The following is a 13,116-nucleotide window of genomic DNA, read 5'->3' on the forward strand; positions in this document are numbered from 1 at the left end:
CCACTGCAATATTTATAGAGTTATGATTTCTATCTCCGTGGCTACCTACCATGTGCTTCACATTGCAAAGGGCAGAATGCCCTCCTCTCCTATCAGCTCTCAGGATAATGAGTACTGACCCTCCACCATCTTCCCCTAAAGGTAACCCAGTTGCTATTAATGTGCATGAGTGTGTGTCTGAGAGAGGGTATATGCACATGAGTGCAATTGCCCATGGAGGCCAGAAGAGGGCATCAGATTCCCTGGTGGTGTTGCAGGCACATGAGCACTGCACAGTGTGGGTGCTGGGAACTGAACTCTAGCCCTCTGCAGGAGCAGTGTGTGCTCTTAAAGGGTGAGCCATCTCTCCAGTTTTAATTTGATTTTTTAAAAAGGATTTATTTTTACTTGTATTTCTGTGTGTATGCCACATGTATTCAGGTGTCTTTGGAGGTCAGAAAACAGCATCAGGTCCCTCGGAGCTGGAGTTAAGAGGGGCTTGGGAACCACCCCTTGTGGGTTCTGGGCACAAAACTGGCCAAACACTAACAAGAGCAGCAAGCACTAACCACTCCAGCCCAGCTTGATGCTTTCACCTACACCAATTTTTGCTATCTCTTCTGCTACCAGCAGGTTAGCGGTTTCAGCCCCTTATGTATATTTTGGTCCTGAGCAACAGCTGTCTCTGTGGAAGGTCTTTAGCCGGGGAAGCCTGGATCTCCAGCGTCTGTGCCCTATAGAGAGGACCCTGGACGTTTGCTGGCTCCTGTGCTCTGTCCTCATCCCTTCCTTCCTTCCTTCCTTTAGATGTGGACTTGGCCGTTTCTCCACACAGCCCTGATGTTTTTTGATTCTGATATTGTTTTTAAGTTTTGTGGCAAGTGGTATTTTGAGATCATAATCTGGACACTGGGAGCATTGAACGCTCCAAAACTCATTATTAATTCTGGCCTTTCTCAGTGGCCTGTGCACAGTGGCATAAGCACATGGAGAGTCACACACTCATATCTGCATGCATGTACATATGTGTATCTATATGCATATACACATTGCTCTCAGGATAAAATGCCTGGAACTTCCAGTTCAGCCACAGCGTTCCAGCAGCTTCTCCATCACACTCTGTCTCCGTCATCCCCCATCAAGGATCCCTCTTCTTGGGCGTGTGCAGAAGAAAGCATTAGAATGTCCTGCATCCCACATCGCACACAGCAAGCAGCCTTGGAGCAGCTATTGCTGGCCGCACGTGTACCGTTCTGGAGAGCAGTTGCAATGAGCTGTGTTTAGTCTCCAGCACCCTGAGAACTGTGGCTGTCTCTGTTTCACCTTCCCACTGTGACCTGGCAGTACCCACAGTGTGACTGTCCTTCAATAGCTCCCATAGGAAGGGGATCCAGGTGCAATGTTCTCTGAGTTTTGCTGCTGGGTGGCATTTATTCTTGTTATAGTAAAAAGATCACTGCCTCCCCCCATCCTTTCTTGCTCCCACCCCACTCCCTCCATTTCCTTCCCTCTTTCCCTTTCTTCTTTTCCTTGGAGTATCTTCAGTATTTTTCTTGCAACCCTGAACTCTGAGCTCTGCTATAGAAAAGTCTGACTATCCAGGTCTTCTTGTTCTTTTTGGCCTAGATGTGCGATCCCCTTTTTCCTTTTCTTAAATCTAATAATTTTTTTCTAGAATGCATTTTGAGATTGATCAGTCTGGGTTATTTTCTGTTATGTGATGTACATCTTCCGTGTGTGTGTGTCCGCGCACGCACGCACACGCACACACACATACGCATGCAAATGCCCAGGTGTACTCATGCGTGGTGGACCAAAGGTCAACATCAGTGACTTCTGTCTCCCTCCACCTTAGTTTCTAATGCACAGTCTCTCACCTGGAGCACCAGTTTAGCTAGTGAGCCCAGGATCCACCCACCTGCCTGCATCCCCCAGTATTAGGATCACAGGAGCATCACATGCCCAGATTTTCATGTGGGTGCTGGGTATCCAAGCTCAGGCCCTCATAATTAAGCAGCAGGCACCTTACCAACTGAGCCATCTACCCAGGCTTGAGATGTAATTCTTTTTTTTTTTTTTTGTTTTTTGTTTTTCGAGACAGGGTTTCTCTGTAGCTTTGGTGCCTGTCCTGGAACTAGCTCTTGTAGACCAGGCTGGCCTCGAACTCCCAGAGATCCGCCTGCCTCTGCCTCCCGACTGAGATGTAATTCTTCAAAAACTATTTTTAGTTCATTTTATGCATCTGAGTGCTTTGCCTGCGTGTGTGTCTGCTCACCATGTGTGTGCAGTACCCGTGGAGGCCAGAAGAGGGCATCCTCTGGGCCTGTAGCTATAGATAGGAGCCTCCCTGTGGATGCTGGGAACCAAACTCAGGTCCTCTATTGGAGCAGTTAGTGCTCTTATCTGCTAAGCCATCTCCTGAGCCCCCTTCTTCATCCTCCTCCTCCTCACCTTCTCTGATGTCTCTTGTTTTGTGCTATATATATGAGGCGTGCCCACAAGCACTAAGGCCAGAGCAATTGCGTCAGTGTCTTCCTCCGTCTATGGCTGTCCTATCACCTAGAGTCAGGATGTCTCCCCGAGCCAGAAGCTCAGTTTTGGCCAGGCTGGCTGGACAGTATGCTCATGGAGCCTGCCTCTGTCCAGCCCCTGCCCCAGTGCTAGGGTTACAGACACACAAAGGGATTTGAACTCAAGTCCTCACATTTAGGGAACAAGTCCTGAGCCATCTCTCCATCTCCATGCTTATTAAATATATCATTTCAAGTTTATTTATTTTTAATGATTTATTTGATTTTATTTTTATGTGTGTTGGTGTTTTGCGTGTGTATGTGTCTGTATGAGGGTGTTGGGTCCCCTGGAACTGGAATTACAAACAACTGTGAGCTGCTGTGTGGGTGCTCAGAATAGAACCTGGGTCCTCCGGAAAAACAGCCAGTGGTCTTAACTTTTGAACCATCTCTCCAGACCTTCAAGTTTTTGTTGTTGTTGTTGTTTAATTTTGCATTGTTTCTTCAGGGGCCCCTGTTATCTATTGTTAGACCTTTAGGACCACTCTTTAAAATTAGTCTTTTCCTCTTGGGTACTTGACATTTTCTGTTGTTTTTGTTTGTTTGGTTGGTTTGGTTTTTGTTTTGTTTTTGAGTCAGGGTTTCTCTGTGTAGTCCTGGCTATCCTGGAACTCTCTTCGTGGACCAAGCTGGCCTCAAACTCACCGAGATCCGCCAGCCTCTGCCTCCTCAGTGCTGGGATTAAAGGCACGTGCCACCACAGTCCTGGTGACTTTTTATTTCTTCTTTTTAAATATTTATTTATGTGTGTGGATGCACACATGTGCCATGGTGCATGTTGGTTTAGTAACTGGAGCTAGGTAGACTGGGGTTGTAGACGTAGCCAGCCCCCAGGCCGCCCAGTTCTGTTATTACAGGCCTACTTTATGGCTTACAATTTCATGTGTTGTGCGTATGGATGCTTCATTCTGTCTTAGAGTCTAGTGACTCGGCTGTGTCTGTGCCCACGGTCTGCTTCTGTAGCCCCATGTCACCAGGTGGGTCCTTTCCAGCCAACAGCTGTTAGCTCTGGGCCGCCAGGAAGAAAGCCGCTGAGAGCTCGCGGAAGTCCTTTGTGGATCTGTGATTTCCTTTCTGTTGGACGGCGGGGAGTGATATCTTTGGGTCAGAGACTGACATATGGTCAGTTTTGTAAAGAACTCTGAAGACGCTTATGAAGCTTTCGACCCTTGTGTCCCACCGTGACGGGCAAACATCCCTGCTGCTCAGCTCCTTGCCAGCATCCGTGCCGCCAACTGTCTTCTGTTTTGTCCTCTTTTGGTTATGGAATGTTCCTCACTGTAGCTTTGTTTTGTACACCCTGGATGACCGTGACTTTGATGGGCTCGCCAGGCATAATGTGTGTGGTCTCTCACGAGCATGCGCTTACGTGTTTTGCCATTTTTATTGGGCTATACTCATTGTTGACATTCTATTTTGAGACAGGGTCTCACGATGTAGCTCTGGCTGGACCCAAACTCACGGACCTCTGCCTGCCTCTTTCCCCCAAGTGCTAAAATTACAGGAAAATGCCAGCATGCCCAGCTTATAGGAGTTCGTTGTAGAATCAAATTATGAGTCCTTTGTCAGATGTACAAATCCAATGACTGCCTCTTCCCAGTCTTAGCTTGTCTATCTGTCCTTTCTTTTTATTTTTATGGACAATGTTTGCAGTGTCTTGCTGTGTAACCCAGGCTGGCCTTGAACTGACATCAGACTCCCCGTCTTAGCCTTTCCTTCGCGAAGACTCCAGACATGCACTCCATACCCTGCTGTGCAACCATCTCTTTCTTTTCTTTTTTCCTTTTTATTTAATGCTTTTATTTTTGAGATTACATCATCTCTCTCTTCCCTTCCCTCCATCCAAACCCTTCCAAACTCTCCTCCTTGCTTTCACTAGCACTGAGTAGATGGTCAGAGTTCCAGGCCCAGGCCCGACTCTCCTCTTGTCGAGCAGGTCTGAAGTCCAAGAGGACACTGTTGGTCAGGACCCATGTGCACATGCCACCGCTGCACCCTGACGGTTATCTGTCATGCTGTGCTGCCTGGTTTTATGGTTTATTGGTGCCATAACTGAATATCTGTTTGTTTTATTTTTATTTTATGTGTATGGGTGTTTTGTCAGCTTGGAGACCAGAGGAAGGTGTCGGATATCCTAGGACCAGAGTTAGAGATGGATGTGGGTGATGGGGATTGAACCTGGGTCCTCTGGAAGAGCAACCAATGCTCTTAACCTCTGAACCATCTCTCCAGCCCCTCTATTCACAAGGTCAGATAGGTAGCAGGAAGATCTCTGAGTTCAAGGCCAGCCTGGTGTACAGAGTGTGCTTCAGACCAGTCAGGGCTACACAGAAAAACCACCTCACAAGAAATTATATATAACACACACGTTATATATGTGTTATATATGTTACATGCATGTTATATGTGTTAGATATGTTATATTTCGTTGTATATGTGTCATATATGGTATATGTGTATTATACATGCTATATGTGTGTTGTGTGTATGTTGTATATTGTTACATATATTTTATGCGTGTGTCTTATGTATATGTTGTATTGTGTTATGTATATGTTATATATGTGTTTTATATATATATTAGTCTTATTAAAATTTTTTTACTTATTTCATGTGTATGAGGGTTTGCCTATATGTGTACCTGTATGCAATGCCTTTGGAGGCCAAGGAGGGTGACTTATCCCCTAGAACTAGGGTTCTAGATGATTATGAACCACAGTGTGGGTGCTGGGAACTGAACCCAGGTCTTCAGCAAGATCGGCCAGTGGGTTTACTCCCATACTCTCTCCCCAGCCTGGCCAGTCTTTGATGAGCAGGAATGTTCAATTTTTGTAACTGGTTCATGCTTACATCCTAGCTGAGAAATGTTTGCTGCCCCATGGCAACGGTGTCGCTCTGTTTTCTTCTGGATACTCTTTCTTCCGGGATTTACATCTGTTTCTGCTCCTTGTCAATCAGTCCTTGTATGCAGAGTCAGCATCCACACATGCGCGTGCACACACACACACATACACACACGCACACACGCGTGCACACACACACATACACACACATATGCAAGCATACACACACGCATACACACATACACACACTCTGGGGATCATCAGATGTCCAACACCACTGAAAACTCTCCTGCAATCATCGGCAGACACAAAGTCCTGACTGGAAACTGACTAGTGGCACCCAGGGTGCCCTGTCTGGGCTCTTGCTCTGTTCCATGCTGGCTTTCTGTCCAGAGGCCAGTCCCATGCTGTCTCCCATATAGCTGAGGGTGAGCTCTGAGACCAGGTAGGCTAAGAAAGTCACTTCTCTTCTTTGAGAGCATTTGCCTGCCGAGACCCCTTTCCATCTGTCTATTTATCTATGTATCTGTCTATATCTATATATCTGTCATCTATATATCTATCATTATCTATCTATCTATCATCTATATATCTGTCATCTATCTACCTATCATCTATCTATCTCTATTATCTATCATCCATTGGTTATTTATGTATTATTATTATTATTATTTTATTTTGGTTTTATGAGACAAGGTTTCTCCATGCAGCCCTGACTGTCCTGGAACTATCTCTTGTAGCCCAGGCTGGCCTCAACTGACAGAGATCCGCCTGTCTCTGCTCCTGAGTGCTGGGGTTGAAGGCATGCCCCACCACCGCCCAGCTTTTTGTTTTTGTTTTTCTATTTCCATTTACTTATAACCCACGAACTTATCCTGTGGATTTCTTTAGGAAAGCCTGCTGGAATTTGACAGGGTTGGCTGGGGGGGAGGACTGTCACCATGTGTCTTCAGACCACCCGTAGGCTAGAGCCCCTGTTTATTTTTCTGAGTAGTGTTGTGTTATTTTCAGCCTAACAGTCTTACACATCCGAGGACAGGTTAGTTCCTGGTTTTCGGGCATTCTAAAGTCTTTGTGTGTGTTGTGTGGATTGTGTGCATATGTATTCATTTGCGTGTGAGTACTAGGTATGCAGGCACCAGGGCGCAGTTGTGGAGGTCAGAGGGGTCTCAGTCCTTGCCCCCTACCTGTTGTTCGCAGATGCCTTCACTAGGCTAGCTGGCCAGCAAGCTTCAGGGATTCTCCTATCTCTGTCTTTTCTCGCCAGAGGCTCACTGGGATTCCCTGGGCTATTGTGTACTGCTTTAAATGGGTTCTGGGGATTCGAACTCAGATCCTCACATTTGTACAATGAGAGCTTTACCCACCTAACCGTCCGTCTGTCCGCAGAGCCTGATCTGATGTTTTTGAAGTCGTTGTCAATGGCATCACTAACTTCATTTTCCAATTGTTCGTGGCTTAGCTGGGTGAAGTGGCACATACCTTTATCACACATTGCAGAGGCAGGAGGATTTTGAGTTCAAGGATAGCCTGGGCTACATAGCAAGACCCTGTCTCAAAAATAAAACCTCAGTTGTTCATTGCTTGACTTACATTCTAATAGGATCAGTGTGGCTCCCACACTAAGAACCTTTGTTAAAGGGAAGAAGGGCAGAAGCAGGAAGACTAGCGGGGGAGGGTGGCTGTGCGGTGGGGGAGGGTGGCTGTGCGGTGGGGGAGGGTGGCTGTGCGGTGGGGGAGGGTGGCTGTGTGGTGGGGAGGGTGGCTGTGCGGTGGGGGAGGGTGGCTGTGCGGTGGGGGAGGGTGGCTGTGCGGTGGGGGAGGGTGGCTGTGTGGTGGGGGAGGGTGGCTGTGCGGTGGGTGGTACTGGGAAGAAATGAGGCTGGAGAGAGCCAGAATCTTCTGAAAGATGGAGGAAGATGTAAATGGGAGAAGTTGAGGCTGCTGTCCAGGCTGACCAGCTAAACCAGTGGTTCTCCACCTTCCTAATGCCACGACCTTTCAATACAGTTCCTCATGGTATGGTGACCTGCCCCCAGCATAAAATTATTTCCATTGCTACTTCATAACTGTAATCTTCCTACTGTTATGAATCATAAATATCTGCTATGTGACCCTAAGGGGCTCGAGACCCACAGGTTGAGAACCGCTGAGCTAGACCTACAGGGTTGCTGTCAGCTTTTCAGCCGGCATCAGCAGTCTGGAAAGTCAGCCGTGTCGAGATGGGGTCTGGGCTGATCATCTGTGAATTATCAACACCAGCACTAAGGAGCTGACCAAGATAGGGAAGAAGCAGAGCCCAACAGGGAGTCAAGGCTGGAGGAAGCTGCAAAGCTGAGGGAAGGTATCTGAGGAGGAGTGGGTGTCAATTGTGCGGAGTGATGAGTCCCCAGACTGACATGGACTGTCGCGCTGTGGTGTTGTGGGTCGCTGTCAGGTGGAGCAGAAAAGCGTTGTTTGGGCATGATGGCTGAGCTGGGGGCTCAAGGGGAGAAGAGCTAGGGTTGTTCCATTGAGGCAGCTTTCAAGAGACTCCTTGTCCAGCTGAGGCTGTGGCTCAGTGGTAGAGCTAGGGCCTGGGTTTTACACCCAAGCTGCAAAGGAAGACAGGGCTGCTGCCGGCCCCTCACAGGGCTTGGTGATCTGCATCGTGTGATTTCCTGTGTCTGAGTCCAGGACCTCACAGGATCCTCTAATGCCATGAGGGTGCCCTGTAAGGACAGGCAGAAGGAATCCCTCAGCCTGACCTGGGTTTGTTGACTTTCTTGGGTCCTCAGACATCTGTTGATAGCAGGTGTTCCTCTGGTTTCTCTGCAGCGAGGCCTTTGCTTTAGTTCAGTCCCTGTTAGAGCACTTCAGCTTGAGGGAGACTTTGACACACTGTGGCACTTGACCCCACCTGACAGTCAGCCTGAGTCTTCTCCGCCTTCGGCTGTCACAGCCACACCACAGCAGTGGGAGACTGAGATACGGCCGCCCTGTTCTATTGTCCTTGACCATGGCATGTGCCTCAGCTCACACAGGACCTGGGAGCCCCATGAGCAGCCTCAGTTTTGCCACTGCACCGGAGAGCCCCGCAGGCTACCCTTGCAGGAATTCTGCAGCACGGCTGTCAGGGCAGGCTGCTCCACTTCACATGCCCATCCACGAAGTTCTGTGTCTTGCTCTGTCCGGGTCTCCACGGGCAGGCTCTCCCAGTTAAAGCATCCTGAGTGAGTCTGGCCTGTCAGTACTTTCCCGTGGGGTAACTCGCCATTCACTGTCTGTGGTTCCACAGGGGCCTGGGTATGAGGATGTGCCCAGCCCCACACCTTCCTCAGGCTCTGTGGGTTGTGTTTGCTGACTGTGCAGGAACACACGTATGCGTCTGCACAGAAACCCCAGACTGTCTCTTTGGTGTGAGTCAGCATCATGAGGAGAGCAGGTAGACAAGGATGTAAGATACAAGCAGACAGCACTGTGAGGGCCACACCCCTCCAGTGGTCCCGTCCAGCAAGAACGCTCGTCTGAGGTTCTGGAATGATCCACTTTTCTGCTTGCTGCTCTTATAAGCCTCCTCAGACACAGGCTGGTGGTAGCAGCTGTGGTTCAAGGACTTGTACGAAAAGGAGCCTCAGGGTCTCTGGCGGACCAGCCACCAACAAGCTCTTAGGAACAACCTTGGGAGACCCTTAAAAATATTCCAGTATACTAACTCTCTGCTCATGGGGACGCTCCCAGCATTCCTTTTCTGTGTGGCACCTTAGCCCCATGGGAAGGGCCCAGAGCAGCAGGAAGCCTCCCATGGATGACGAAAGAACACAGAAAAGGCTCTCGGAGCTGGCATAAGTGAACTTGTCAGACAGGTGGGGGTAATCTTGTTCCCATGCAGCTAGCACCCAGTGGCTCAGGCTTGACCCCTCCCTAGCCTCATGAGGCCTCAGGGAAGCTTAGAGAGGGTCAAGGGATGCGCCAGGGTCCTACCCTGCCCACAGCATCAGACCAGGCTCTGGGAAAACTGAGGCCCAGCGTGGGAGATGAACTAGTCCGCGGTCACAAAGCACAGCTGAAGCAGAGTGAGGGCTGACACACAGCTCTTTTGAATCTCACCTCAGCAGCCTTTTCCTGCCACCCAGGGGATGCTTACAGGAGCTCCCCACGTGCCTCCCCCTTCCCAGGCCTCTGCAGCTCTGGACCCTTGTATAGGGAAGGTCCTGCCATGCTCTGGGGACCAGAGCCTCACTTCCCCCATACGCAGTACAGTTCCAGTGGAGTGTGGACAGGGAACTGCAGTAAATTCTTCCCCATGGCCGGAAGAGCAAAGGAATGGGTGTGCATTATGGAAACCAGCGAGGGCCGTGGGTTCTGCCTGCGGCGGCAGGAAAAGTTCTCAGCAGAGGGGCATTTGAAGATGGATCGGGAACTACAGGCAGAGGGAACAGAATACACAGGCCCAGACTGATTCAAAATGAGACCCAAGGGCCTTTCGACGCATTTACTGAAGGATTCCAAGCCAGAAACCATTTGGCCAACTCTGCAGTCCTTCCTCTACTCATGACCGTGTCATCCCCGATTATCTGTTACGTGGGCCAGGGCCCAGTGTGTTATGGATATGGCGGGCAGCATTGTAATAAAAAGTAAAACTGTGCTCCTCACAGGTGCAGACATTCCACGGAGACCTGCTTCAGCACATGGAGAAAAATACCAAGCTGGACATGCAGTTCATCAAAGTAAGTCTGTCCCTCTGCGCCACTCACTCCCAGACAGAAGGCGGCTGTGCGCGGGAGCTCGCACATGCGCGCCGGCGCAAGAGAATGTCAGATAAGCCAGTGCCAAGCATCCACCTGCCTCAGGTTGTACACAGTCCCATTTGGGCCCCTGGCTCCTGGTCCACTACTCTGAGCCCTGGCCTCTTTGATGTGGGGATCCCCCTGTCTCTCCGTCCTGCCTCAGGATAGCTCCCAGCACTATGAGATTGAGTATCGCCACCGAGCGGCCAACCTGGAGAAGTGCATGTCTGAGCTGTGGCGCATGGAACGCAAGAGGGACAAGAACGCGCGGGAGATGAAGGTGTGAAGGCTGAGGGGCTGGGAGCAGGTCTCTGGGGAAACCCTAGCACCCTTGTGAACGCCTCCACCCAAAATGATCCCAGCTGTGGGGATCACAGCAAGGGAGAGTCGCCAGAGGCCATCCTCAGCACCTTCCTCAGCCTCACTGAGAAAATGGGACCATTGGGCCTGTGGCTCTTGGATTGCCTGACTGAAAAGAAGCATCCAGTCCCTACCAAGGGCACTCCCAGCTGCTCCCCCGACCCCGCGCCTGAGTCTTTGGACCCCAAGCCCATGGTTTAACCTCTGCTTCCTTTACCGCCCTTTTAATGAGCTCCTGCTCTCCCCAGAATCTCCCTTCCAAGTAGAGCATCCCTCATTCCTTTCATTCCTGTTCCCAGAAAACATCCTCCCTATGGCCACTCTGCACTCCCGTGTGCAGGGTACCAGAGACCCAGGGACACAGGCTGAAGGTGCAAACCACGCATTCAGGGGAGGTCTGGAGAAGGGGCCCCCAGCCAGAACCTTCTCCTCTGCCCCTAGGAGAGCGTGAACCGGCTGCATGCACAGATGCAGGCCTTTGTGTCAGAGAGTAAGCGTGCAGCAGAGCTGGAAGAAAAGCGGCGCTACCGCTTCCTGGCCGAGAAGCACCTGCTGCTCTCCAACACATTCCTGCAGTTCTTGGGCCGGGTGAGTGGGGCTGGGGAGAGCAAGCCATGGCCTCCTGAGTCAGATGTACGCAGGAAGCAGGGGTGCTCCTTCCTTCTCTCTTCCTTGAGTAGAAATCAGTCTCACAACACTCTTGTTTCTCTATTCATTTGCATATATTATTAATTCTGATTTGTTTTGCATACAAACCCTTATTCGTTCATATGCAAGTCATTGTTTAATTGGGTCAGAGGACAACTCTGTGGGGTTGTTTCTCTCTTTTAGCCTTGACTCGGCTTCCAGTGCTCAACTCGGAGCACCAGTCAGGCTTTGGCAGCAATCTCACTTACGAAGCTGTCCTGCTGGCCCCCATTGTTTTTTCTTGTTTTTTCTTCCTTCCTTTCTTCCTTCCTTCCTTCCTTCCTTCCTTCCTTCCTTCCTTCCTTTCTCTCTCTCTCTCTTTCTTTCTTTCACAGGGTTTCTCTGGGTAACAATCCTGGCCATCCTGGAACTCATTCTATAGACCAGGCTGGCCTTGAACTCACAGAGATCAGTCTGCCTCTGCCTCCCAAGTGCTGGGATTTGGGATTAAAGGTGTGCACCCCCACAGCTCAGCATCCACATTTTTTTGAGACAGGGTTTTTCTGTAGCTTTGGAGCCTGTCCTGATTCTAACTCTTGTAGACCAGGCTGACCTTGAACTCACAGAGATCCACCTGCCTCTGCCTCCCGAGTGCAGAGATGCTGAGATTAAAGGCACGTGCCACCACCGTCCAGTACATTCCCATTTCTTTAAAAATGCTGAATGCACGTGCCCACCGTTCATTCCTTCAGTGACGAGATGTTAATTGTGCCACCTAAGTGGACTTCGGGGGCTTTGTGCTCTCTGCTGGAACAGTCTGGTTTTCTCCGTTCTCTTGGATTTCTAATGATTTTGCTTTCTGTACTTAGTTGTTGTGTTGTTTTGTGCTTTGGGGTGTAAGACTATTAGGCCCTTCTCATTAAGATCATCTTTCTTATGTGTTTGATAGCTCTCTGAGTCAAATTTGATGTTTTAAATTTTGCTCTGATTTGAACAATTCTTGTTTTTCTTCAAGTATGGGCTTCCACTAGCAACACACAGGCTGAGTTTTGGCTTTTGGCCATTTTGACATCTGTGGTCATCATTGTCACTTCTTCCTCCTCCTTCTTCCTTTCTTCCCTTCTTTTTTCTTCCTTCTGTCCTTCCTCCTCCTCCTCTTCTTCTTTTTGAGACAGGGTCTCAGATAGCCCACGTTGGCTCCTAACTCACCCTGTAGCCAAGAATGACCTTTAACTTCTGACCCTCCTGTCTACCTCAACTGTTGGGATGACAGGCATGTTCCACCATATAGTGTTATGTAGAGCTAGGGGCTGAGCCCAGCCAGGGCTGTCTTCATGCATGCCAGCAGATACTCCACCAACAGGCAGGTACTCCACCAACAGGCAGGTACTCCACCAACAGGCAGATACTCCACCAGCCGGCAGATACTTCACCAACAAAGCTGCCTCCTCAGCCCGCAGCCTGTGTCTTCTAAATGCCTATTCCGCCTTCCCCATTCCAGGACACCTAGGGTGTCCCCTGCTAACTGACCTGAGATACTGTGTCCCCTATCCTGCCCTGATTCTTGCCAGGCCTGTTGAGTTACTGTGTAATCTTCATGGTGCCCTCTTAGTCCCTCTCCCAGTCATCACGTATACATTGTTTCCTGTCTTCTCTAGAGCGAGTCTCTAGCCACCCCAGTCTATAGATGGCTGACAGTCTTAGTAGACTAAGAGCACAGCTGTCAGTCATCAGCCTAGAACCCCTGCATTAGCCCAGCCCGGTCCTCGGCTGTCTCTCTCCAGCCTGTCCTCCTGCAGCTCTGCATGACTCCCGGTCACTTCCTGTCTCAGGAGAGTTGCCCACTGTGGGCATTCATATCAGTGTGGGGCCTTTGTCACCGGCTTTCCTTTTTCTGCGGAATTGTGTCTGGATGTCCAGTCCCTGCTGGACACTGTAGGAAGACGTTGTTTGGAGCATCCTTGAAGG

The 13,116-nt window shown here is 49.7% G+C and overlaps 1 protein-coding gene across 2 annotated transcripts in view; it reads left to right on the forward strand.

Moving 5' to 3' along the window:
- Baiap2l2 (BAR/IMD domain containing adaptor protein 2 like 2) overlaps positions 1-13,116 on the forward strand; it is a 29,953-nt gene that overhangs the window by 5,370 nt on the left and 11,467 nt on the right. For both annotated transcript variants that reach the window (XM_075963507.1, XM_075963509.1), the window contains exons 5-7: positions 10,030-10,101; positions 10,325-10,441; positions 10,963-11,109. In XM_075963507.1, the coding sequence (XP_075819622.1) occupies positions 10,030-10,101; positions 10,325-10,441; positions 10,963-11,109 (336 nt within the window). The remainder of the gene's footprint in view (positions 1-10,029; positions 10,102-10,324; positions 10,442-10,962; positions 11,110-13,116) is intronic.

Source organism: Microtus pennsylvanicus, chromosome 2, assembly GCF_037038515.1.
Source record: "Microtus pennsylvanicus isolate mMicPen1 chromosome 2, mMicPen1.hap1, whole genome shotgun sequence".
Classification (NCBI taxonomy): domain Eukaryota; kingdom Metazoa; phylum Chordata; class Mammalia; order Rodentia; family Cricetidae; genus Microtus; species Microtus pennsylvanicus.